Source organism: Dermacentor albipictus, chromosome 2 (assembly GCF_038994185.2).
Source record: "Dermacentor albipictus isolate Rhodes 1998 colony chromosome 2, USDA_Dalb.pri_finalv2, whole genome shotgun sequence".
NCBI classification, from domain to species: Eukaryota; Metazoa; Arthropoda; class Arachnida; order Ixodida; family Ixodidae; genus Dermacentor; species Dermacentor albipictus.
The window spans coordinates 65,246,699-65,274,254 of NC_091822.1; the positions used below are offsets into that span (position 1 = coordinate 65,246,699).

Consider the following 27,556-nt stretch of genomic DNA (forward strand, 5'->3'; position numbering starts at 1 on the left):
AATATGGGAGGCCGCGCAAAAGCAGACGGACTACACGAACGTGCCACTGGATGGCACAGCGTGCACAGAGTCAAGCGCGAGAGGGGAGCCCGCGGTTTCTGCACACGACTCACGCACGACTCGTTTCGGCGGTGGCTCTTTCCGTTCTCTCTCTCTATTTACCTTTAGGCCGGATCAGACGATAAGAACACAATGGCGATACGTTGTCAAGTGGCATTTCTGAACAGGAACCTTCTCAAAATAATCTTCTAGCGACGAGTTAAAGCTCAGCGTCTACCTCGAGAGGAAGCCGATACCGGAAAAGACGCTCATCAGAATCCTGGGGATGTGGATACAGTCAAACCAACGCTGCACCCACACCCTCGCTCTACTCAAGGCATCCACCCTACAAGTGGCCCGCATGATCACGCGCATCTCACACAGACGCCATGGCATACGAGAGGAGGACACACTCAAGCTGGTCAGAAGCTTGGTCGTCAGCCGAGTGGCATACAGCCTTCCATACTACAATCCCATCAAGAGTGAGGTACAACAGGCGGACGCGATTCCACGCAAAACCTACAAAACCGCACTCCACCTTCCCCACAACACCTCAACCGAAAAGCTCCTAGCCTTAGGACTACACAACACCTTCGACGAATTGCAAGAGGCGCAACTAGTCTCCCAACAACGCAGACTACAGCAGACCCCGTCTGGCAGGGAGCTCCTGAAGAAACTAGGCTGCGCCGATCAACTTCAAGAGATACAGAGGACCGAAACAATTCCGGACGAGTATCGCAACACACTAAAAGTAGCACCCATACCCCGGAACATGGATCCCAACCTACACAAAGCACGCAGAGAAGCGAGGACTGAATACCTACAAAAGACACTAGCACCCCAAGAAACGACGGTATACGTGGACGCAGCCACATACGCCAGAGCAGAGGGGCAGAGCAACAGCAACGCGGTAGCAACGGTGATTGATTCGAACCTACGCGAGATCACCAGCGCATCACTACAAGGCTGTACGATAGTCGAGGCTGAAGAAGCGGTCGTCGCCCTAGCGGCAGCGGAGTGATATCAGTCTAAACGGTCTCTAACAATTCTTACAGGCTCACAAACGGCGTGCCGCAACTACCTACGCGGCATAATAGAGCACGGAGCGCTCCGCATACTCCACTCCGGAGACCACATAATACCACGACAAACAAAAGAACCAATTAGGCATACGATAGTATGGGCGCCAGGACACACGGGAGTGGCAGGGAATAAAGAGGCGGACAGGATAGCTCGAGGGTACACTTATTACCGAGCATCCAACGTAGGCGACCTCGAGGAGACCGAACCTGTACCCCAAGACTATTCGGCGATACTAAATTACTACAAGGGCTGCAGAAAGCGGTATCCACCACCGCACAACTCCCTTAGCAGAGAGGACTCTGTCGCGTGGAGGCAGCTACAAACGGGCTCGTACCCGAACCTAAACGTACTCAGCAAAATTTATCCCACACAATACAATGACAAGTGCCCCTGGTGCCACGAAACACCCACGCTGTATCACCTAACGTGGGCATGCCAGAAGATAGACGTGGTACCCGTTATACTAAACCCGAGTGCGGAGCAATGGGAGGGAGTGCTCTCCAGCGATCGCCAGGTCGACCAAGAAGGTCTGATTCGGCGAGCACAACTGGCAGCAGCATCCAGCGGAGCCCTGGACTGAGGGCAACCGACCGTAATTGTGCTAGAAGATGGACGATTCCATCTGAAGACCGCAGAAGACCAGCGAATCTAGAGCTGATAAAGTTTTTCACTCACTCACTCACTCTTCCACCGCTAATTACGTGTCATTATCACCTGTACATATATAATGAATATCGCACCTCTCACCATTCTTACAACACAACGAGGTTCATAATTATTTAACATTAAACGAATCTGACCAATCATCTCAGAAACCCACCAGCAAATCACATGTATGTGCATGACCACTTGAATTCTAATCGTATTAACGACGATAAATGTCCCCAAAGGATGAGTTGTGCCTCAATTTCTTTCCTGATTCGAGAGTTTTGACGTGGATGTCGTGGAAACTTATTTGTACATTTTTTCTTTCTTTCTTTCTTTCTTGATTTGAATTTGATTCGCTGCCGTCAAACGCGCATTGTTACCGCGGTAAAACAAAGAACAAATATTTGCCCCCTCCATGCATCTATTGCAGTGGCATTTTAATAAATCTAGCACAGCGTGACAATGTAACACACACAGAGTCCATGAGAAATCTGTCGCCTTTGTTTTATTTTATTACTAACGTCATTTGTAGAAGTTGAAAAACAAGTCCACGAACGCGCCGCCGCAGCAAAGTGCAGCTTCTTTTAGTCAAAATATTTAAAAAATAAAACAGCATCGTCATCGTGAGCGAAGCTCCTGGAAACGCGGTCCAAGCTTGCGTAGTTGCTTCCAGTGGTCGTTAGCTGGTGGCAGAGGCGGCGTTGGAAGGTCCGGTCTGCCGTACTCCCCCGGTGTTACACGATTTGCTATCCCTCGCCTTATCGGAGACCTGTTAATCGGTTGCGCGTATTCAATAAATCAGGGCACTGGTGGAGTTGACGCACTGCTGGACTTGACGCACGACTTCACGCACAGCAGCCTAGAGTGGCACTCATTCCCTCGCCCAAAAAACACAGACTTGCGAGATCTTGCGCATGCGCGACAGGTGCAGCCTCGGCCAGGGCACGCGCACGAGCACTGCGGTGAGGTTCCCGCTTTCAAGAAGAAACCCACCTCAGCGACACGCACTTCGTTGATCGTTGCAAAGTCGCACGCTTTGCAAGTCGTTACCGACTTTCCTGAAGTCTCGGGGTGCGGTTTTGTTTCACCTTCCGCGCTCATTTCCTGAACTATATAAACGCCACGCATATCTTCCGTGGAGTCACTAGAGGTATTTCGGGAGCACCTGGATCGAATCCACACTGGTGCTCAAGGACTGCCGACGTGAAAGTTGGCTCGCTCGTGCACATTTAAGGAGGACGCTTCAGCATTTCGCAAGTCCTCTGTCCACTGTGAAAATGAACCTCGGCGCCCTGAAAGTACTTTCCCGCAACCTGACTCCGAATGTCCTCTGATGTCCCGTCACGCATGGTTCTACTCTGAGTGACCGTCCAGAGGCGCGCCGCTCTGCACGACTAGTACAAATGTAAAGTTGTACAGCTGAGAGCGGCGCATAGGACTGCGCGGCGACGACAAGTTGGCCTCGTCGTGTAAACGTCGCCTCTTGAGCGGTTGGCGTCTGTGTATATATACTGTCCTTGCTTTACGCCACGAACCGACGGCGGTTGCGAATCGTCGCCTCGTTATTTTTCTTTGCTGTCTTAGAGAGGCAAGGGCCTACGCGTCGACGGCTCCACGAAGCTGTGCCTGTAGTCCCTGCTTCTCTTCTGGTTGTGCTGCCTCAAAGGCTCTGGCTGTTGTTGCTGCTGCTGTTGGTGGTGGTGTGGCTGGTACGCCCTGGACTCGGGCGCAACCATCTGCCTGGACGTCGCCGACTGTCGGTGGCTCGGCGGGTGCTGTTGCTGCTGCGAGAACGGTCTCTGCTGCTGTGGCACTTGCCCGTTGCGGTATGGCTGCGGCGTCTGAATCTGGCGGTGTGGCGCGTGCGGCTGGCGCTGCTTCTGCTGCGGTCCACCGAAGACCGTGGCGGCGGCGGCGGAGGCCGCCGGAAATGACACCGGTCGGCGGTTCCTGCGCTGCTCCCGCTTCTGATGCGGGTGGTGGGCGGGCCACTCTTCGTCGGAAGACGAGTCCAGCTCGCGGGGCAGGAGCTCGTCGGAGCCGATGCCGCTGCTCGACTTGGAGCCTCCCTCGGGCCTGGCCGAGGCCCTCTTGCACACGGTCCCGTAGTCCTTGGGAGGCAGCAGGAGAGGGCCGCGGTCCGGGTTGCTCAGCTTCTCGCGTAGTTCGGCAGCCAGGGACGCGTACAGGCTGGCCATCCGGTCGCTAGACGTGGCCGAGCCGACCGAAGCCGCGCCGCCGCGGACCGGAGCAGGAAGAACCGCGGCGGGCCTTCGGGGCGGAGACGTGGCCAGACCTTCTTCGTCTTCCTCGGAGACGTCGCTGCGGTCTTCGGAGCCGTCCTCGGTCCTGCCGTCGGAGGGCATCCGCGGCGGACCCGAGTGGTGGTGATGGTGGTGGAAGGAGTGCTCGCGCAGCAGGCCCTTGGCTGCCAGCCGGTGTTCGATCTCGCGGAACTTGGTCTGGTTGTCGGGCCGCTCGACGAGCTGCTGCAGCTGCTGGCGCAGCATGGTGGCCGTCTCGGACGAGTCGCAGCGATAGACGTGAACGTGCACGGGGCACCTGGTGACAGGATTGTAGAGCAGCAGGATGCAGCACACCAGGTCGCCGTCCTGGTGCACGCACGTGACCGCGTGCTGGGGGATCAGGTGCTTCACCTGCTCCATCTTGCCCCGAACGCCGCGGGCGATGTTCTGAACCATCTTGATGCCCTTGCCGCTGACCTGCAGTGAAAAAAAATAAAAATAAAAGACACACGCGTATCAGTAACAGTGGCCCTGCTACGGTATACGATCATCGCAAGGGATGGCGGTATATGTCTTGCACCGCATATCAAGCAGTACAGCAAGTTTAGAAATATGACATGCGAGAGTTTTGCCTGGACGAAATTCAGCGATATATGTTGTATCGACTGTGTGCTATGCTTCAAAAAATCCTTCTTTCTTTTGGGGGGGGGGGGGGGGGGCGAGTAGGGGGCGGAGGGAGCTTAGGTTCTTTATCATCAGGTATATTTATGTTTGCTGGACTACACCTACACGTCTCCCATGCTAACAACTTCAAGAACGAGAAAGCTATTTTAACGTTACCACTGCTTTTTCGTAACACCGATGGCTCAAAACAAGGTCGCGCTTTGCGCCTTGTATGGTTAAATAATGCTTATGGAAGATTTGTTTACCATGTTCATTCAAAAAATTCGTTTAACAAGACATTGCTGCGGGTATTTGTCGACATTGAAGGGACGAGCTCTCACTGCTATCCGGCCCGCAAAAGGCCGGACGCTCTCCCGGTTAACATCGTGCTTTCTCCATTTATTTATTTCTTCCTCTTTCCCCTTCATCGAGTAGAATTTATCGATTAATACCCGTACCACACGGGTACAGAAAATGGCATTCAGTAGTTAAGGCCTTAAGTTCCCGAATGGCATTTTTTTTTCGGCAGAGCTGCCACACGTCCAAATTTAATGACATTTGACCCGATGATGTCGATGACAGCGTCTTCTGAAGTGAGCAATGTTAGAGTATGAATTAAAAACTAAATATGCACTTACAAGCTTAAACTGTCGTAATAAACAGTGAAATGTAAAGCTAAGCATAATATGGCACAGTCAGCTTGAGTTTCTTGCTGTCGTTTAGAGCCGACCACAGCAACTGTGGCCAACGTATGTCAAATGCGAAGGCCAGAAACAAAATAGCGCCTGCCGCAGCGAGGCAGTCGCAGCGCCGACCTGAGAAAGTTCGTCTTTTCACGCGAAGTCCGTAAACACAAAGGCTGCAAGTGAACGGCGTGCGCGCGACGAAAGACTACCGTGCAACAAATACAACCCACCCCACGTGACTTTCGTCTGCTTCGCAGGTTGCCAACCTTATGCGCAACTTCGCTAGCCGCAACAAGCCGTGTGTTCTCAAAGATTGTTTAATATGAATATAAAGGTTTCTTCTCATAAAAGTGCCGATTGTACTTCAAAGTTATGTGTAAATGTTTTCTTACACGTTTAAAAGTTTCAAATGCTTTACTTACACTGAGAAATGCGTACTCTCGACGCCGTGGCTTGCGAAGCTACGGCTTCGAGGGTACGCATTTTTCCGTCGAATGAGTTCTGGCGAACGCATTAAATAACGAATGACATTAAGGCGAATGCCATTTGATTTGCTTGTGTGGCACCACGCAAATGACATTAAATAATAAGGCATTATGAAGTTAATGCCATTTTCTGTGCTCGTGTGGCACGTGTATAAGTCGATTAAGGTCTTTCGAAACTGCGGTTAACCCCTAAGCAGGGCATATGTCAACTCTTAGAGTGAATTGGCAAGTAGGACGGTATTTCGTCGATGCGACTTTTTGTACGATGCATGTGTGGCATTATCGCGGATCCGAAAATGGGCGCCTAAGTACGTTTTTGTCACGTGATCAACGAGAGGACGGGTAACTGAAGGGCCTGATTTTTGTTAGTCACAATCATATCAAGCCAGCAGTTAATGAGGCTGACGAAAGCCCGGGGGGAAACTATTTGTTGTTTTAATCGAAGTATGGAAACTATCAAGTAAAGAGGAATGAAAGAACATTTAAAGAAAGTTTGCCACCGGTGGGAACCGAAGCCAGACAATCCGCCACACGTAACTCATTACACGTAAGTGAACAGCAACAATTTCCCAATTACCCTGTAACACCGACTTTTTCTTTTGCGTGTGTGTTTGTGTGCCTGTAATCGCAAAAGAACTCAATGCAGGCAGAATGCTTCTACACTTTTCAAGCACGCTTGGGTTCAGCTCCGTGGAACGAACGCGACTCACCTGGAGGGTGACCTTGGGCGGCTCCACTTCCCGCTCCCGTTCCAGCAGGAACCGCAGCACGGGCCCGATGTACTCGAGGCCCCGGAGACCGCGGGACTCCTTGGCGCCCAGGAACCACACGTAGTACGACTGCTTCTTCATCTCCTTGGCGCCCCGGCGGAACGCCATGGCACCGCCGACCGCTGCGTGTGTGCGTAGCCTTCGCGCGGAGACGCGTTCCACCTCGCGGAGAGCGAGCCCGTCAGGGCTTCATGTTCGCGTCCGCACTGACGTCGCGGTGCGAAGGCACAGTGCCAGCGGGTCGGCCTCTGACGACGGCCCGCGTGAGTTCTTTCAGGATGGTCGTTCGTTCACGCCTGGACGAGAGTCCGAAGGCGCGATTTGATCCCCGCGGCTCAACCTGCAATCAGAGGAGAAGAGAGGAATCCTATTGTAGGCCAGCGGGTTGATGCTGGCGTAAAAAGAAAGACACAAAAAAATTGCTAAACGCCCTTGAGAAAATGCAGCCAGGCCCCCTTTTCGCCACGCTTCACGAACTGGAGTTACAAATTATAGACACACGTATCTGGAGTGGCGTCAAGGGTCGAAAGGCTGCGACATGGAGGAAAGGGTCAATCCGTATAGTTCGCCATTTTTTTTTTCTACCGGGCGGACGAAGTGGAACGTGCACTCTTTATAGGGTTGCACGTCGCGTCTGACGGCCGCGCGCGAAGATTGAAAGACAGAATGTGATACACTGACGCGTCGGACGGGGCCACGATGATGAGACCCGCGGACAGAGAGCGCGCGCTTTCACGAGTATGTGGGACAAGTCTCACGAGCGCCGAACCTAGTCATTCGGCGGTCACACCTTCCAGACGGAAACCATGGCGTGTCTCTCGCCAGACGAAACATTGCCGGAAAAGTATATATGCCGTCTGCGAGGTACGTCTGCTTGGAGAGACAGACGCCGACTACAGTGAGAAGCTCCGGATTTTAGCTTGATGTTTTCCGCAACATCATTCTGAATTCTGCAACATCGAAAGGACCTACCGTCACAGAAGAAGGCCGTGCAAGCGCTTTTGCGCTTCTTGCGATCTACCGGCCTGTGTGAACGACTTTAACTGGAACGCCTTTTGTGTGTGTGTCTCCATGTGTGCGCGTTCGTTGTTTTTTTTTTTTGCGTTTTCCTCTCTGTCATCTTTCTAACCCCTATCCCCCATCCCCAGTGTAGGGTACCAAACCGGAGACTCATATCTGGTTAACCTCCCTGCCTTTCCTCTTCATTCTCTCTCTCTCCGGATTTTAGCCTGTCCGATGGGCTGGCATGCTACTCAAGGCGAGAGAGAGAGAGAGACAGAAAGAAACAAAGTAAAAGAAGGGTGGTTCACAAGACGCACCTTACGTTGGGGGAAGGGGATACAGTAATGAAAACGAAGGAGGAAGATGGCGAGAGAAAACGAGCGCCAGTTGTGAGCACCCTTGGAGTTGCGCACTAGGTCTTTCGAGTTGAGATACTCTAAAGAGATTGTCACCACAACACTTCAATCATACGCATTATGATCGCACAAACACACAAGAAGCGCATACACGCACTGACGCGCACATATACAGGTTAAACACAACTCTCTCTCTCTCTCCCTTCCCATCTTTAATCTCCCCCATCCCTCTCCCATGTGTAGGGTAGCAAACCGGTTAAGCTAAACTGGTTAGCCTCCCTGCCTTTCCTTCTCCACTTTTTCCTTCCTCATTAAGAGCTGAAGGTATCGAAGAAAAAAACTACACTCGGTGGAAACCTACGAATAGAGTACTTTCGAAATGCACTGTTGTCCCACTCAAAGCAAATTGATACAGATGATATGCGCCAGCCATTCACGTTCGACCATTTCCGCGACGTCCGCGCGGGGGCGAATTAACTATGGTGAATAAAACAGGCCCTCGACATGGCGGAGAGGCTAGGTCTTTCTGTCCCGACGTGGGAGCGGCCCGCTACGTGCTAGTCCATATTCCGATGGACCTCAATAAAGTTTTTCTCTCGATCATCCATCCGCTAATGGCGATTGCGGGGAACTACGTTTTGGAGCGGTGGAAGCGCAGCGAGCAGGTGCACTGCGGTTTCGCGGGCGGAGCTTGTGCAACGTTCTTAGTTTCTCGCCGAGTATATACTATAAGCACGTAGGTTACCCGTTTCCCCAGCGCAGGGTAGCCAGCCAGTACTTGCACTGACAATCCTCCCTGTATTTCCTCTCCCTTTGTCTCTCTCTCTCTCTCTCTCTTACGGGCAGCCCGTAGGCGGTGCTTTTAGGCACCCGCCGTAAAGCGTACCAACATATGCCTTGGCAATCAGCGCGCTAAAGAGGGCGCTCCAGTAGATGAGCCACTGCATCGCTAGATTTCACACACTACGAAGGAGCCTGGTGGCTCACTTAAGGAACAAGAAGAAGATGAAGAGGCCTTATCAGCGGCCGCCCCGTTCACCGAATCTCATTCGACTCCGCGGCATTACGGCACGCAGGCGTGTCCGCGTACGCACCGGTCCGCGCAGTCGTATACCATAGAATCAGCGCCGTGCCAGACGGGGTATATCGTTCCAGGGAGCTGCCGCGCTCACCGCGCCGGACGCCCAAAGCATCCGGCCACGCAAGCTGCGGCAACATCTGGAATCCGGCTCTCCGTTATCGGAGCGAAGGCCGCCGTGTCTCCCATTTTTTTTCTTGCTGCCTTCTTTCGTTTCTGTCTCTCTCTTTCGCGGCCTTTTGTGCCGTCTCGGTATGCTGGGCGTCCGGCAGGAAAACGGGGCCTTCCGATCCAGCCCCCTCTGCGCTACACGGCTCGTGGGCACTGCGAGGTCCGCTTCGTTACGCTACAGCCGCGCACGACGCCCTATACCCCGCCGCCGACGTCGCAAAGAAAAAAGTCGAGCAGACGGCTGCGATAGGGCTGTGCATCATTGCTCTTCGGCGGTCACGCCCGGATGCACCCACTTCTGGTGTCCCTCCGCGGACGCGATGTGCAGGACCCGTACTCGAAACGTCCTACGCGTATGCGATACAACCACGCACGTCGATAACACCGTTCGCGTGCCTAGGATGCTGGAGGGCGGGCGCTAAATCAGCTTCGAGTAGAATGGATGCGATAAATAAGTGGTGCGCTGAAGAAGGGACACCCGTATAGTATAGACCTGATTCCGGGGGAGAATGCCAGGTGACACAGTGGAGTAATCTGTCACATTGCGCAAGACGACAGGTTTCTGCGACCTCTCTTAGTCTTGGTTCGTACCTTCAAGTGTGCCATAAACTGGTGCTCTCTCTATGCCCTACCGTATAAACGCGTCTAAGCAGAGAGCAAAGCGGACAGCGGCCGTCTTAAGTTTGTTTACAATTCTGACGAAGCCGGAAAAAGAGACAGTTTCACGAAGACAGCATCGACGTAAGAAACGATGAGGGGTATTTTGTTGCCCAAACAAAAATGGCGGCTGAGCACAATGCTTGGAAACCCGAAGGGAAGACCGTCTGCTCCCAGGAAAACGTATTCGCTGTTAGTTACACGCTTAATGTAAGCTTCTTCGTATTTCTTTTTTGCACAGGTTTGCACGCGCGAAGTGTTAAGATACAGCGATAATAGCTGCTTTTCTTAGCTTAATTTCTTGAGGCAAGATGGCACCCCGTCGCTGAGACATCTTTCAGATCATTCCAGATGCCTCCCATTACTTAGGCTCGAAGGTATCCTTTTAGCTGCCAAAGTAGACCACCTCCAATGCTGGCCAGGATTTGAACACACCCTTTCTCTCTTTTCATCCAATTATGCCTCTCCAGAGCAGGGTAGCGAGCAGAAGAGGCGTCTGGTTCTTGATTACTTGATTTTCTCTCTGTATATATCTACATATATCCTTCTGCCATGACGCTATGTTATGAAATGTGCTACCTAAAGATACGCTCACGATAACGTGAGTTAGCGCACACGATATTTTTTCTTTCGACACATCTGTGGGCCTATTCAAAACACAAAGCTGCACTAGGTATACATGCTAATCAAGTAAACCACTCTGTCCGTTTGTTTGTGAAGGAAAGGGGGCTCGCGTCTTTTATTCCTGGATTTATAACACATAGTTTGCGGAGATGGCAAACACCGGAACGCCGAAGGGAAGCCCATGCTTAGTACACGAAAACATAAGCATTCCGACGAACGAATGAAAATCAGCGGCACCTCATTTTCACCCATTTTCCCCTCCTACAGATACAACTGTAAGCGGAAAGAGAGAGGAAGTTCACTGCAGAAAAGCAGAAAGATCGGCGTAAGCTATAGGTTATTATAGGGCCTGCTGCTCTCCACTGAAATGTAGTGATGAATGAATAATTAGACAAGGAAGTTCAAATGCACCAGTCCACAATGTTTCAGTATATTTAAATGCAATAAAAGTATGTATTTACAGCTTATCGAAAACAGCGTAATCGTTCAAATAATTTGTAAAAACGAAAATTAGCAGGAAAGATATCAGAAAAATATCTGGTTTACGCTTATAAAGGAGCATTCGTATAGTAGAAAAAAAGGAGGTTCGGATTAATTCAGACCACCTGGGGTTAAAACTACTTCCCTGTCAGAATGCGACCGTGTGAATGGTGATGGAATCCGCGACCACTGATAAGCGGGACATCTGTATCAACGAAGTCACAAAGTGAGGTGTATCCATCACGGTGTATACCTAAACACAATACATAAAAAAATATTGAGTTCTACGTGTCAAAAGCACTATTTGATTATGAGGCCCGCTGTGGTGGGGGACTCCGGAATCATTTGGACCACTTGGGGTTCTTTAACGCGCTCCTAAAGCTAAGTACACGGGTGTGTTCGCATATCGCCCCATAGAAATGCGGACGCCGTGACCGGGATTCGATCCCGCGACGTGGTGCTTAGCAGCCCAACACCATAGCCACTAAACAACCATGGCGAATCTATACACAATACATGAACACCTACATAGGGTTTCATCTGGCGAAACATGTAGCCGATGATGATGCGTTCCATACATATTCTGTAATTCTCAGATTTGTGTGCGGGAGGGAGCACGACTTTGTTGACCTTGTTGTATTGAGAGTTCTCTTCTTTTATTGTGTAGAAATACCTTTTATATTGCGTTCTTTACTCACGTAGAAAAAGCATTCGTTGTATATATGCACCATATAGTATGTATCTAATATAGCATGTAGACCATGTTATGTGTGCACGTAACATAACATGCGCGCTACGTTATATGAATATGTTACATTCACAATAGTGTCAGGTACACGTGTAACGGTGTGTGTAACAATCCACGTGTAAAACAACTTCTTCGCAAAAGAAGGATTTGCAGGACCCCATTCGTGCGCCAACGACTTCTTTTTATTGCGCAAAAAAAGATGTGTTCTTCATTTTCTTTTATTGCCATCGAAATTATATGAACACTCCAGGCGCATTTCTGCCGTCGGCGACGCCGACGGCAAGAATGCAGCAGCCTGAGCGGTCCCCGCATCTTGAAAGCCATCTGCGACGGGGACAGAGCCCACGGTGCGCTGTGTTCTCGTGGCTCATAGTTCCCGTTTATGCGAGAGGCAGCGCGAAGGCAGCGCTCGCTGGTGCTGCCGCGCTTCCTCACTCCAGCGTTCTGACAGCGAGTTTCCGCGGTCATCGATTGAGATGGTTTCATGTTTGCTCGTTGCACGCCAGACGCCATGCTCGTTAATTTAGTTAGTATGCCTATGTGTGCAAGCTTACACCACCAATGAAACTACCATCCTATACTTCTGTCCGCTAATTTGCTATGGCAATCGATGCTTCGCCTTTCGGGCGAAACTGCGACTCCTTTTTTTTTTACGCGTGTATCATGGCTGCGTGCCTTGTGAGGTCCTCACATTCGCATGCATACAGGAGCGCTTGTCGTTCGACGCGTCCCCGCTTCGGCTGCTTACAAACGCGCCGGCGAACAAGCCAGCGATTCGGTCGGCGCTTTGTGACGCGAGCGCTTCGCCGTCGTAATCGGCTTTCCGTCCTTGCGCATCCGTTCTGCGGCGAAGCAGCAGCTGAGGTTACGCAGCTACAGCGATGAGTAATCGCGTGGCAGGAGTGCATCCGGATCGCGCGGCGCCTTCTCCAGGGTCAACCAGCGCGGAGGCTTTATCGCCGAAAGAAAAGCGGACCGCGCTCCATAGCGATCGACTCTAGCGAACGTGAGACAGTGAAAAAAAAAAACTGTAAAAAAATTAGGAAGACCGAGTCGGGCGATGTCGGGAGGCAGCGAATGGAGGCGTGCGCATATACACGGCGTAAACGGGTCGCAAGGCCCTCTTACATGCGCAACAGTTGGAGCAACGATACGACCAACGCTTGCTTAGCGAGCGTGGCCGGAGAATCGTAATGTTTTTTCGTCCTTTCTCATCCTTTCCTTTGATGTGCGGGGCCTCTTGTTCATTACCACTCGGGGAAAGAACCGTTCTTTCCTGCGGAGGTCGTGCGAGTTTTCTCGCATCGGATTAAAAGGACCGCCGCGAGCTTGTGCAGCGTTGGCGCGGTTGGAGGAATATATTAGCGAGGTATGCCATGCCTCCTTCGAGTCGAGGGACGAAGCTTTCGTTATCTGTAATACTTTTTCATTTCTTTTTCGCCTCCACGAACGTTCGTTTTCTTTTTTATCTCGGGCGGTCGCCCGCATCGTAAAAAGGTTCCTACGAACCAGCGCGGAATGCGCAGAGGAGGTAGGATCTGCGAAAAGCCTTTTTTTGTGTGTGTGTGTGTTTGTGTGTGTGTGTGTGTGTGTGTGTGTGTGTGTGTGTGTGTGTGTGTGTGTGTGTGTGTGTGTGTGTGTGTGTGCGTGCGTGCGTGCGTGTGTGTGTGTGTGTGTGTGTGTGTGTGTGTGTGTGTGTGTGTGTGTGTGTGTGTGTGTGTGTGTGTGTGTGTGTGTGTGTGTGTGTGTGTGTGTGTACGCACATATAGTATGTACTACGTGAGCGATCATCATCAATTAAAGAACACGCACTCGCACGCACGGAAGCGCTCAACACAGGCACGCTCGCAGACACACACCACACGTACATATGCGGGTCTCGTAGATCCCGGCGAATACGCTTTCGCCTCCTGATCACCCGGTCACGCCGAAATACTCGCGAACCTATAGTACGCGCCTAGCATGAAAAGCGAGCGGCTCCCACACCTTTCGACCCTCTCTCGCGTTTCCGTGGGTCCCGTTGTATTGACTCGGTCGCTTATGTTATGTGACCCCCCCTCTCTCTCTCTCTCTCTCTCTCTCACACACACACACACACACACACACGCTCCGAGTTCCCGTGTTCGTGTTACGCCGTGATTCTCTGGCGTGTTTACAGCAGCTGCACGACAACGTTCCTCGGACTTTCGTCACCATGTTTTCCCCGCCACTTGCTTCTTGTTTTCGCTGCGACATCTCAGCTTCTCATGTTTTTGGTGCTGTCGAATATTCTACTCGTGCTCGCTGAAGATTGCAATGTTAAACCATAATTTGCGGACGCCGTGAGCTGAATTTCACTCGAGCGACGAACACAACGCGGCGTGATAAGCCGCGTGTTGCGGTGTTCTTTCTGTAGTTGCGCTATCGAGCTGAAAAAATAATAATAATAAACTGAGCGAAGAATGAGGTGCATCACAAAGCAGCTGGAGCGCAAGTACAAAATAATTAAGCGCGGTTTAACATTCGGGCGAGTTAGTACGAATCCATCGTAAAGTGCGCGGGCCGTACGGCAAACAAGGAGCCGCTTGTGGTGCATTCGGTCTTCGTTCGTTTCTGGCGTTTGTTGCACGGCACTAACTGAAACGACCGACAATGCTGCGTGCGATGTCTGCTGCTGCAGAAAAGAGAGCACCGAGAGTTTGCTGCACCACTGTCCTCGATTTCAATGGCAGCGGCAAACACTCTCCGACGCATCGCTACGACCGACCGATGAGTGCAGGCGCTGGGTTCAACATCAGCCGCACCGCCCGACGGCCCACGATGCTGTGAAGACACATTCGTGCTCCTTGTGGATTATTGGCCAATGTGAATGGCTTTGACTGCGTGCTGCAATTTCTGCAGCGTGCACATATTCACTACGCGATTCCTTCCCTCCATCTCTCTCTCTCTCTCTCTCTCTCTCTCTCTCTCTCTCTCTCTCTCTCTCTCTCTCTTTCTCTCTCTTTCCGCCCTCCCTCCTGCCTTTCAACCATGCATACCCCTATTATTTTGCCCTGTGTAGGGTAGCCAATCAGGTGCTCTTCTGGTTAACATCCCTGCCTTCTTTTTCATCCTACGACGTTTGTAGCGCGCATTTTTATTTGAGTTTGATGAGACTTCTTGCTCTTTCTTCTTTTTTAAATTTTTATTTACTTTTTTTGTCATTGGTGTACATCGTTTTATTTAGCGTGACCTGCGGTGATTTCTTGCTCCCTTCCTACTGCCGTGCTAAATTCCGTGTGGTTCTTGTACTTGATTATGTTGTCTTTGTTACATCTGCCATATTGGTGCATCTGCTTCCTCTTTCCTTCCTTTTATCCCATCTTCAATTTCTGTGTTTGTATGCCATCGTCTCTGAAGAGTAGGCCGGCGTTGGCCTCTCTGTCAACCTCTCTGGAAACGTTCGTTAATAAAACGGAGGCAGCCTTACCCTTACCCTTTTGCAATAATACCCCTCCCCTTTCTACCGCAGCGTCTTCGGCGCATTTTAATGTGGAATAAACGTGGTTTCATTCATTCATTCTGTCAACTGAATATATGTGTTCTTATACCACGCAGCAACAACAACTGTTGTTGTTGTTGTTGTTGTTGTTGTTGTTGTTGTTGTTTTTGTTGTTTGCAACGGCAAACGCTAAGTTCCCAGCGTTACGTCCTTGTACTATCATTCGCGCCAACCGCTGTATCTTTAATATCGGGTTCGCAGCGCGATGACCGCTGGCGTTCTCGGTGTAACCATGCAATAATGCTTAACCGTTTGCATCGCTGCATTCATTTCCCGCTGAAAAGCGAGCCTGTTGTTTTCTCCTTCACTCGTCGTGTTACCATTGCTATCGTTCTCCGGTTGCTTGGAGCAATAAGTTGTGTCCTACGCATTCGCAAGTTTATAAGCTTTGCACCCCCACCCCCCATCCCTCTTCCCGCAACTTAGGGCCTGCGTTCGATTACTAACGCTTGCTAAAGCATGCGGTTGGGTTTACGTGAAATATCTCTGCCCCCCCAAAAAAAAGAAAGAAAGAAAGCTTCGACCTTCACTTTCTCGTTGTAGTAATCAACATTTGGCCTCACAAAGAATGATACTTCAGGATTACAAGAATGCTTCAGCAGTCTGAAACTGACTTAGTCATCCTCATTGGCACCCCCTTCGAAACGAATTATTGGGTATTCCCCTTCCTTCATTATCCTCACCTGCATTTCACTTGAGGTTGACGCACGTAGGCGCCTGCTACTCGTATGCTCCACTCGATGATTGTGTTAAATAATATCGCTCGTAAGAGAAGCGGCGACTACAAAGAAAAAAAAAAGGGAGAAGAAGACGATGCAGTCACATATTATTGTTAGAGTTCCCGCGCACACAATGTAAATCTTCTTTGGCAAGTGCTAATGAAGTTCCTCTTGAAGGTAACTTGTTGGGTGAGTTGGTACACGGGCCCGCATTCGTGAAACCCTCTTATGCTCTAGACTTATTCTCGATAGAAAATTCCAGCCAAAATTGATGTTGGACGCATCACTGGCGAAGGCGATTGGCCAGTTGCGAAGAATACTTACGAAAGGAGAGCTTATCGAATTCGACCAGAGAAGCTTTGGCCCAAAGACGCTAAAAAGGCCACGGAAATGCGAAACAAGTAAATGTGCGCGATTCCAGAACGACGAGTTCGTAACGAGATGTTTAAACAGAACGAGTCGAAGGCAACCCTTATCAGACCTAGCAACTTCCTCGCGTTCCCGATTCCTCCCAAAAGTGTATGCTACTGCGCCGGAGGCAACGTTTTGCAATTTTTTCCTAGTTACCATGGTCCTTCCTTGCCTCGTCGTCGAAGCTGTACGGCTAGCCATCCTGTATATACAGACCGACTTCCACGACGAACGCTTACATTGAAATCGGCTCGATCGCCTTTGTCGTCCTGCACGCAACGGGCGCGAACAAAACTTGGAAAAGAAGAAATAATGAAAAATAAGCAAATAGAAAAAAAAGAAACTGGGTCGCGCCTCTGCTATACGGCAACTAGCCGAGTGCTGCTGCTGCAGCTGGTTGGGCAATTAAGCGATCGGGGACGCGCATGCAAATGGGAGATCACCAGCCTCCGTCTTTCCCGCGCGTAATCTGCACGAGGGGGGAGGTGGAATGCGCGCGTTCCGATGCGCGCGACGAGAGGAAGGAAGACGAAGAGTTGGGATCAGCTCGGCGCGATAGGGCAGCTGCAGGGACGCGCCGCGTTTGACGTGGGCGAAAAAAAAGAATTCGAGGAAGGAACAAGTGGTCCCATGGCCACGGCTTTTTTAAGGGCTTCCCCTGCCAAACCACCCGGGATTTAGTGTATAGTTAACTATACAAGAGGTAACGTTTCTAGCCGAATATGCGACCTATATATATATATATATTTATATATATATATATATATATATATATATATATATATATATATATATATATATATATATATATATATATATATATATATATATATGTGTGTGTGTGTGTGTGTATAGCGTTGAATGTTGGTCATCTATAGGTATCTCTAACCACCTAACGGCATAGGGCGTGATGTTTAACGCGATTTGTTTAATCTTGCTAATTTTTCCTGCGTTTCGCCTGTGACTTCCTTGGCCAAGAAGATATGTGTCAACGGCTTGTATGTATAGTGCCCAATTTTGACGGAGAAAGCAGGAAGCGAAACTCGCGGTAGGCTTTCTTCGGGAGTTTGAGGCGGTGCGTTGAAAGAAAAGAAAATGCATAAGGGTGTCCCCATCTATCATGCACCAAGATTTCAAAGTATGCATATGCAACGTAGATCCAAGGTAAAGTTGTTTGCCGTCGCTTGGAGATACTCAGATTACGTTTTTTTTTACATTTCGTCTAATTACATAACTATTCTGAATTAATAATTCAACTTCTCAAATATTGTACTTAGATGAAAAGTGTCAATGAGAACATTGTATGGCAACACGAAAAACCCCCGAAAGAGCTTTCTGTTGCTGAGTAGGTGCTACATAAAAGTGTTTTTTCCGAGTGTAAAAGAAGCTCGCGAGTACACGCAAAGTGCCTCGAGCTGTCAGCCGCGCGGCAATTGGCCTTTGGCAATTGGAAAATGGCATTGCGCATGCGCAGAACCCACACTAGGCGTCGGTTATACTGAACGGAGGGTCGCTAAAGCGTGCGCCAACTTTGAGTACGGTACTTATAAAACTCATTTACGGTGTAAATGAAAACGCAATGCTTAATCTCGGTTCGAGCTAACGTAATATTAGTGGTTCAACGGGCAATTCCAATGTTGAATCGAAGAAGGCAGTCGCGTATTATCGCGCAAACCTTCATAAACCGGCGCGCACTTATATGAAATGCTGGTGCTAACACCGAGCACGCTAAGTGCACTCTAATACTTTTACCACCTCAGGCACGTGCACTGTCTATGTTAGGCACTGTATATCTCTGGCACAATTTTACTATATCGCTGTTCTAAATGTGAAATTTCCCGTTATATAAATATATAGGATTTTCATTTATAGTCCGCCTCACTGCCTCCAAACAGCACGAACATGATCCCTGCTGCGCGTGCTTCTTTCACGTCCTCCGTAACCGCGGGTATACGATCATTCGTGGGAACGACTTTAAACGAGTTAATTAGGCCACTTCGCCCGTGTCTCTAGCCGCCGGTGGCGCTAAACGCTGATCGCACGGGAAGGAAAGAGGTTTGCCCAAAGTACTTAAGCGCCGTTGACTGCGTGCCAAGCTTCTGACGAAGCGAGGCCTTCTTAACGGGGCAGCCTTACAGGACGCCGAGCACACGAGAGCTCCGGAGGGCTCGACGCAAATCCGTGTGGTGTGCGCATGCGCATACATGCAAATGAAGTCGTTACTCGAGGCTCCCGCTGTGACGGCGCCGCCGACGGAGCGGGCCAAATTAGTTCGACAACGGAAGCATTAATTAGGGAAAACCAGTCCGCGCGTTTTTGACTCCGGCGAACAAGCAATTACTGGACTCGCGACTCGCAGGGGGTCGTCCTTGCGGCGCGCGTGCGTCTATGTGCGCGAGGCCCGTTCGAACGGCTTCATTGCGGACTGCAGGGATAGCGGAGACGTGCTGCGGACACGCACGATCGCCGATCGTGTCCGGCTGTCCGGTTCGGTTATCGACGAGTGCGCGTACATATACCGGCCGTCCGTCGGCTGGGCCTCACGTTTCCTCCGCCTTTCTTCGTTGTTTCGGTGCGGCTCACTCCGGCATTTGAAACGCGGCGATATCTCCTCTTTCCTTTTTCTTCCCCCTTTTTTCATTTTTTTATTCAAGCCGCCTTCCTTACCGCAGTCCTGCGGCGCTACGAATTGGGTTAATTGCTCGACGCCTTCGTTTCTCGCCGATTTGCATTTGCTTTTCGTACACCCGTATGCTCGCCTGGCGTGCGCTTCTCATTTTATTGTATGTGCCCTGAATGTGGTTGCAAATGACTGCTAGTAGAGAGCCCACGCATACAGCAGCCGCCTCCTTTTTTTTTTTCTTTTACGCCCTCAATCATGTTACCAGAGCGAAATCGACTGGGACGCGAAGAGCAGACACAGACGCCGCAAACGCTCGACTATTGTGAGCTCCCGTCTGGCGTGACTGATCCCCTATGTGCCACATCCGACGCCTCCTTCACGCCCACACGACACCAGAGCGACCAGGGCCAAGCGGGGCCCGTGTTCACTTTCTGCTCCGTCCTGCTCCCGTCGCCGACGGACTGGCGTTTAGGTTGAGTGATCTAACAAACGTGTTCGAGAAGTTACGTCGTCTCGACTTGTCAAGCCGCACTAGCGCCCTCAGCCTTCACGTGAGCCGTGCAGCGTTTATGGTGTCTGTGCCTTCTCTTCGTGTCTCGTTTGATGTCACGTTGCCAGCATGAATCGGAAGTCCAGCGGGTAACTATGTAGTCCGTGTAAGAGCACTGCCGTATTTTTCTTTCCCTCGCCCCAACTATGTGATCTGCGCCCCTTCCTGCCCTGCAGCTTTGAATGCGGGGAACACCTTTCGTTAGGACGATCAGAGCTGGCAGCTGACGGCCGAAGCGGTAAACGTATATAACTGAAGCGGCAACGGTATGATAAAAACTATATTGTTTTGTGCGTCGTAATCTCCTGAAACTACGGTCGCCATTTGGCCGCGCTCTTATTTGCCACGTGATGATGATTATTGGAGTATTTGAGAGCGATCCATAATAGATCAAATTTTTCCGTTTTAATCTACTACTAGATGCAATTTCCATAATTGCGATATCATTTTTTCAATGCTGAGATATAGACTTGTCAACTTGATAGTTTCGTTTTCTGAAAACTTGCAATTTTCAGCAACCTTCCTTTGAAAAATGACGGCCTAAATGAAAAGTTCGCTACCAACAGACATTCGATTTTAACCATTTCCCCCTTTTATATGCAGCGAACCTCATCAAACTTCGTACAGTGGTCGCCAAGAAAAATTATTTCTTCTTTCCCATGTATTTAGAAAGGAGCTGCCGAGCTAAATTTTCGTGAATCTTTTTTTTTTCTTCCTCGAAACTTCTCTATTTATCTTGTACCGCTACCTATGCCTTAACGTATGCGCTCGCATCAAACTCTTCCCTGTGTTTTTTTCTTTTTTCACCAAAAGTCTATACGTCTTTTTCTAGACAGACAGCAGAACGAGTGTTAGAAGTAGAAGAACAAATTCAAACAGAATTCATCTGCGATTATTATCCAAGTGCACGAATAGCAGAAACGCGTCATGCATGAGACGTGCACTGCAGGCGGGCTCCTCTCTCACAAGAAAGCCGATGGCAGTGCCACCTCTCGACAGAAGCTGTCGGTGTTTATTGACTGCGACAGTGTTGTACATTTGGCTACTGAAGAACCCGCTATGGCGAAATCGCAGTGAAAAATAGACACTAAGCGAAAGAAAAACATAAGCAGAAAAACAGAAATAATTGAAAAGCTTTCACAATCCCTTTAGACTGAAATAAGAACCGTACATACAAATAATTTTTACATAAATTTGCAATTATATACATATCGTGAGTAATTCAGAGTCAACGCATGAACGGTGACAAGCGTCTCTACAGCTGATGAAACGGTTCCCTTCGTAGCAAAGCGCGTAAAAGAAGCAGTAAGCTGAGACTAAAGAAACCAAGAACGCACCAAAGCACATAAAGTGTGAACGGCCCAAGAACGCAATCACATCTTACCGCGTGATGCAAACTATGTCGCACAAATAGTAGAATCTACAGGGCACTAATGAAGGGCTCCCTTGGCTCCGGTGGCACCCCACGGCGATTCTTGAATAAATTCATTTCGTAGTTCGGCGCTCGCAGCGACTATACAAATGCACGGGACTGAACGCGCCTTTCTCAGGCAACCCCGCGTCATACAGAAATAACCGAGGAGTTCTTTTTTTTTTTCTTTTTTGGAGCGCAATATTCTTTTTTCAGTCGAGGTGCGACATCTTATTCGCTGAACTCGAGGTAGTGACTAGAGAGGAGGCTTGTTTCACAATACGGGTGTAAGACAGCCTGGTTCTTTCGCAAACGCTACAAATCACGGTATTGCCGTCGCTAGAGGAGTCGCTAACCTTTGTGACGTCACTTCCTATCGCCGCTGTTGGTTATGCAGGAGTTCTGGGGTTTTACGTATACCAAAACCATGATTACATTATGAGGCATGCCGTGGGGACTCCGGATTAATTTTGACCTCCAATGCACGGGCACGCGGCCATTTTTGGATTTCACCCCATGAAAATGCGTCCGCCGCGATCGGCATTTGATCCCTCGACCGCGTGCTTAGCAGCGCAGCACCACAGCCCCTAAAACATCGCGGCGGTTGAGTACTGGTAATGCCAGCTAGTGCCATCTAATGGCCCTTTGCGAAATGAGCAATGCGAACTGTGCATTGTCGTTTCAAAAGTACCGCGATAACGGTACGTTTCCAGTGCTACCCTTCCCCCCGTGAGGATAGCAAACCGGAATCGCTTCCGGTTAACCTCCTTTCCTTTCCCACCCCGTTTACCCGTTTCTCTCTCTCTCTCTGTTGGAGCAGGATCATTCGGCGCGTATCGGTGAAAACAAAGCAACAGCAGGGACGTGTCTGGCTATCCGTGATGTTAGCGATTCCGCGTCCACGACGCTTGCGCGAATTCTCAGGGAAGTTCAGGAGCCTCGAACATCAAAAAAGATGTCGTGCCCACGTACGGGCCGACGGCACATTTGCCACACCTGCGAAATCGCGAACAAAATCGCACTATGTGAACATGGCTTAAGGCGTCACCGATGACTAAGAGCCAACGTTTCCGGGGGTACTTCCGTACAATACGCGCTCTCGACGAACATCTCCGTTCGAAAAGCGCTTCCGTATAGTGTGTGGCATATATATATACACTTGGCCAGCGTTACAAACGGAAGCCCCGAACCGTTGCCCGTATACCGCTATCTACCTGTATGTTCTAGCACGTCCTTAAGAAGAGACACACGCTGCTTCCAGTTATCTGCGCGCGCATTTCTCGCGAACTGTGCGAATCCCGAGATGTTAGAGGGGAGTATTTGTAGCACGCGACAAGGGGGACCGGAGAGCACGGCCGCCGCTATACCGATTCCACTCGAGATTAAGCGTAAAGGACGACTCGGGCGGAAACGGGGCCGTCGGATGTGGAGAGATGAGCACATACGGATCAAGAAAGGGCGGCGGAAGTGGTATAGTCTGTCGCGCAATATTCTTGTTTTTTTCTTAAAGAATGAACAACAAACAAGAGGGAGAAGTCCAGGAACCAGGAGCGGCGCAAAAGAAGGGACGCAACGCTTAGAGACTCGCCTATACCAGAACATACACCGACCAGCTACAACCGAATCTGTGCGCTGCGAACGCCAGCGCGAATCTCGGCATGCCCTTCCGTGTCCCAACAGTCGGCCCTCAAGGGGTGGCGCCGTTTATGTATACGCTCGTATACACGCACGCAACGCGCGTATCTGCGGAAGCAACCGGAAGAGGCGCGCAATCGACCCGCATTTTAACTTACACGCGCGCGACACGGAAAGGGTGCATATGGAAGAAGCAGGTCGCAGTGTGTATATGTGTGTGTGCGAAGAAGTGCTCGGCGAGAGACACGGCGCGCGCGGTAGCACCACTTTCCCAGAGCATCGCTCGTAACGCACGGGAGCAAGCGCCCCGGTGAACCCGGATGTGTTATGTGGCGGCAAGCACGCGGCGGGTCTCGTTCCTTATTATACGGCACTGACGGCGGGCACGAAGAACGCGCGCAGCCGGAGCACGCGTATGTGTATACCTCCGTGGTATCGTGTGCGAGCCGAAGCAAAGTATGAGCGCGCTCTGCTTCTTCTTTATTTTTTGATAATGCAGGCTACACTACCAGCTGCTTGACGGCTAAGTCATTGCGTTCGTTGCTGGCTATCTGTTATTCATGGCGCTATTTCCCTGTATACACGATAACGGCTATAACAATTAAGTACAAGCCCTGTACACCAAACCGCAATGCGCCTGCCTTGTGTGCCTTCGCGCTCCGAAACATATAGTTCCTGAAGGGGGAGTGGAGCGGCAGGGCGGACAGCTGCATTGAAAAGAAAGTAGATCCCCATCCACCGTGATGTCATGGAAACGAGAGTACGTCGATGGTTGGTGCCATTTATACAAAGTGTCCGAGTACAGTGCATTCGCAGGGGCGCCGTAACGTAAATACATTGCAATCTGTTTCTATTCCACTTTATACCATTAGCCTCCTACGATTGGTAAAAAAATGTCTGGCCATGCGGACTTGCGAAAACTGCCGATTCATGTCATGCGAAATCTCCCCATACGATATGACGCGTACTACACGCTGAGTATGCATGACAGGGCCGAACAACGGAATAAAATTTATTTACGATTCCACTCCTTTTTTCGGCGATGGTGCAAAAGCTATTGGTCAGATTTTTATCGGTATGCACCCACTCGGCTAGTGCGGCACGCGAAGTCACAGAACCGCAACAACTCGCGACGTCAAAGTGGCGTGTACGTACACAGCCCGAGCAAAATGGTGGTGGTGGTGGTGGTAACAACTTTATTAACAATCCGGCAAATTCGTGGCCTGGGCCTAGGCCGCCGAGCAAAATGGAATTCTTTCTTTTTTTTTCGTAATAGACGGAGGGATCCCCGTTCCGAAAGGAATAGATGTCTGCCCGCCCGCTCGCTCTGGCACTGTCTACTCGGCACTGGCGGCGAGATGATTTTTTCTTTATTTTTATTTTATGGTATAACATTTTTTGCGTGCCAATATAACATTGTCATGCTCTGTAGGCACATACATCACATCAGTCTGCCAACTCTTCTTCGCTAAGAACTCGTTTTAGTGGCATTTTGAATTTCCTTTTGCGCACCACCGCGATTTTCGACCAGCCACCGCAAGCTATGAGCAAGGGGAAGCGGACCAATCGAAGACGCCGGCAGAACATTCCTCATCCGGGTATCTACTTTCACTGCGCCAGCGCGGCCAAACCGATGCCCTCTCCACTTGTACGCGCTCCTCTCATCTAGTCAGCCGATTAGATGAGGAAAACATCTCGAATGTATGAGCAATGCCATTCGCTTTCAAAGCAAGCATAAGTGACCTCCCAAAAAACGAGGAGCGTAGTTGATTGCGCTGTTCAAAGAACACTGCGAATGGCCACCCGACGCTTGTGTCGGCGGTTACGTAAGCTTGACGTCAGGCGATCGGAATTAAGTCAGAATGGTATAGTTTTGCATCATACGGTCACAGATTTTCAGCGATTACAGTGAACAGCGGTTACGCTACCGAAGATCCGTGCTATAGTTACGGTCAAGTACATCTGAACTTAATTTACAGGCCAAGTGCTTGTTGGCGAACCGGCGGCCACGGGCAGAGACCAAAGAAGGCACCTTTGGGAACGTGCACATTCTCATGTTTTGCTAGCGGTAAAGGCAGCCCTGAAACCGCGAAATAACGACAATAGCCACGCAGGATTGAATGTTATCGTTGTTTTTTCGTTGGATTTGACTTTAGCAGCCATGTTTATTGAAGCCTACAGAAGCAATACGCACTAGACTACTGGAAAGGTCATAGTGGAAACTGGCAGTTCTCCAAGTTCCTGTAAAGGTCGTCGAGCCAGGCATCCCAGCAAGTATAGGGAGACGATGTTCTGCGCGCATGCATGCCCGGTGACCGTGTACACGTCAGGAGCAATGGGCTACGTCGCCGGCTCGATTTCAGTCCCTTTTTGCGATGTCAGGATCGGCCTGCAGCTATTTCAGCCCGCTGCAGGTGCGTCGATCGATCCGGGGTGGTGGCGCCCTTCAGAGAACCAGCGAGGACAGCGCTAACTAACCGTGAACTTCCTTTGGAGAACTGCGGACTACGGCAGCTCTGGAATTTAGAGGCGCCGGCTGGGTTCGGGCGTGACCACCTGGCTAGGGGACGCAGGACAATGGACACCACGACGACTGCGCTGCAAAGGTCGTCTGCCCGCGGAGGGGGCACTGAAACCTGTGTGTGCGTGTGTGTGTTTGTAAAACATCCCGCAGATAGGCGACCTGTTTACGATGACGTCGAGTGTTTTACCTCACCTAGGGATCTAGGGAACACGAAGTGCAGAAAAACGGATGTTGGTCGGCTGTTAAAGTGCTCGTCGTCGTGCTCTGTGCTCGTCAATGTACTCGTGAGCTGTGTGCTCGTTTGTTGTATGCTTCGTCTTGCGGGCTCCATTTGGGAGTCACGCTAGACTGTGTAAATGTATCCCATGTTCAAATGTAAATAATGTAAATAAACCCTGTTCGCCTAGTCCTGTCGCCCCAAGTTCCTCCGATCGTCTTACAAGCCCGACTCCAAATCTTACATATGGTGGCAGCGGCGAGATTTTCCGACAACTCCTACAACTGGTAACAGCGGTGGGATCGTCCAACAACTCTAATGGCGAACACCGCGATGCAAACGCGCGTAACAGGCAGCGCAGCCTACGGCCGCGACCTGCCATGAAGCGGTCCTCCGGCTGCAGTGGTGACTGATGATGGCGATGATGATATACGCGATAGCGTAAGGGCCCCGTGTCGCAGAAAAACCTGTGTCGGCGTTGGCGGAGTTGTCCGTGAGCGAAAATTTCCGCATGTATTTATATATGTGCAGTATGTGTCACGCCTTGCTATACGACATGCGGTATATATGTGGGTCATATTGCCACAGCATTCTATCACTAAAGTTGCTCATACCTTGTCTTACATTGCTGACAAAGCTGTTCCTCGGAATTTTGAAAATGACCACCCGCAAACAAATCCCATCAAACGAAACATCGACAGCGCGTGTCTTTGATGTGAAATCTTCTCAGACTTAAATAATAAAAGTGCGAAACAATGACATAATCCTGAAAATTATGTCATTCTTTTTGGCGCGGCAGTGTGCTACCTCCGGGATCGGCCCATGCAAAAGGCTGCGTTTCTACAATGCCGCGTTTCCAGCAGAAAGCTCGCCTTTGTGCATAGCGTTCGCCGACAGCGTTTCGCGGTTAACATTGCGGTTATGTTAACTGCATTTGCCGGGAAACGTGAGAAGCAGTCAGGGATCTTTGAATGCTATCGCGTTCCACTCTTAAAGGCGTAGCGTAAGTGTCCTCCAAACTTTTCACTTCCGTGCGAGTTCGTACTTATACGTGCTGCCTATTTCCTTTGTTCTCTTTTTATCACTGTTGTTTATATTCTCATTTCTCACTCTGCACCTGGAGTACCATGAATTGAATTCTGGGGTTTTTACTTACCAATACAACGATTTGATTACGAGGCGCACGCCGTAGTGGGGGACACCGGAATAATTTTGACCACTAGGGGTTCTTTCACGTGTCCCCAATGCACGGTACACGGGCGTTTCTGCATTTCGTACCCACCGCGGTCGGGATTCGATCGCACGACCTCGCGGTTCGCAGCGCCTCACCATGGCCGCGAAGCCACCGCGGCGGGTTGAAGTATCATGTCAGGCTCTCACGGAAAACGGAGACGTTGGCAGGAAAGCAGTGTCCTTTGTGCTCCATTTCAGCGCCAAAACAAAACGAATAAATAAATAAATAAATAAATAAATAAATAAATAAATAAATAAATAAATAAAGTGCAACGGACAAGACAAACAACTCTTGTCTGTTCGGTTACCCGTCTTCGCGTTGAAGATGCAAAGCGCACAGATGTCGTATGATCTAGCCCAATCAGCGGCACGTATTTTATGACAACTTATCCGTTTTTCCTGCTGCTATGCCCGAGCGCTCGCTACTCCAAAACGTCGAACCGACTAGTCAAGTATAGAGTATACCATTCCAACTTCTTACTCAAGCCAGCACATCGCTCTTGTGTTTCGTTAAAAGCGCGGTCCGTATACCCGGATGTGGCCCCGAGTCTGTCCGGAACACGGTCACCGTAGCTCGCTGGCGTGCACCCTCGGAATGATGTATTCGCGACCCTGATGTGTTTATACAGTGTGTGGTCGGCCGTGCGCGGTTGTACTGGCATAACCAGTCGAGCTAGATCGCGCTGCTCTCAGTGTAAGCACGGGCAGCGTTGCTCAGTCACCCGAAAGAAGACGAATGGCACGTGGCAACGCCGGTTGCCACCACGCCGGCAGGTTCTGTCGAGAACAGCGCGCTGAAGAAGCGAGCCCCCCCCCCCTTTCCTCCTCCCCCTCTTCCCCGCCTCATATGGCCCGTCAAAATATAGCCTCGTCCATTTTCGCGTCGAGTTAGTTGCGCCACGACCGAGAGGGCCGCCGAGCGCTTCCTGCCCATAATGTCGGGGACTTTATTGCCCGCCCGGAGATCGAGGATCGCG

At 50.3% G+C, this 27,556-nt stretch overlaps 1 protein-coding gene across 4 annotated transcripts in view; it reads right to left on the minus strand.

Annotated features, from left to right (window-relative positions):
• Positions 1-2,249: 2,249 nt before the first annotated feature.
• LOC135903229 (PAX-interacting protein 1-like) overlaps positions 2,250-27,556 on the minus strand; it is a 163,087-nt gene continuing 137,780 nt past the window's right edge. For all 4 annotated transcript variants that reach the window (XM_065433639.2, XM_065433640.2, XM_065433638.1 and 1 more), the window contains exons 4-5: positions 6,561-6,960; positions 2,250-4,493 (exon numbers count right to left, since the gene is read on the minus strand). In XM_065433639.2, coding sequence (XP_065289711.1) covers positions 3,351-4,493; positions 6,561-6,728 — 1,311 coding nt within the window. In that variant the 5' untranslated portion in view covers positions 6,729-6,960 and the 3' untranslated portion in view covers positions 2,250-3,350. The remainder of the gene's footprint in view (positions 4,494-6,560; positions 6,961-27,556) is intronic.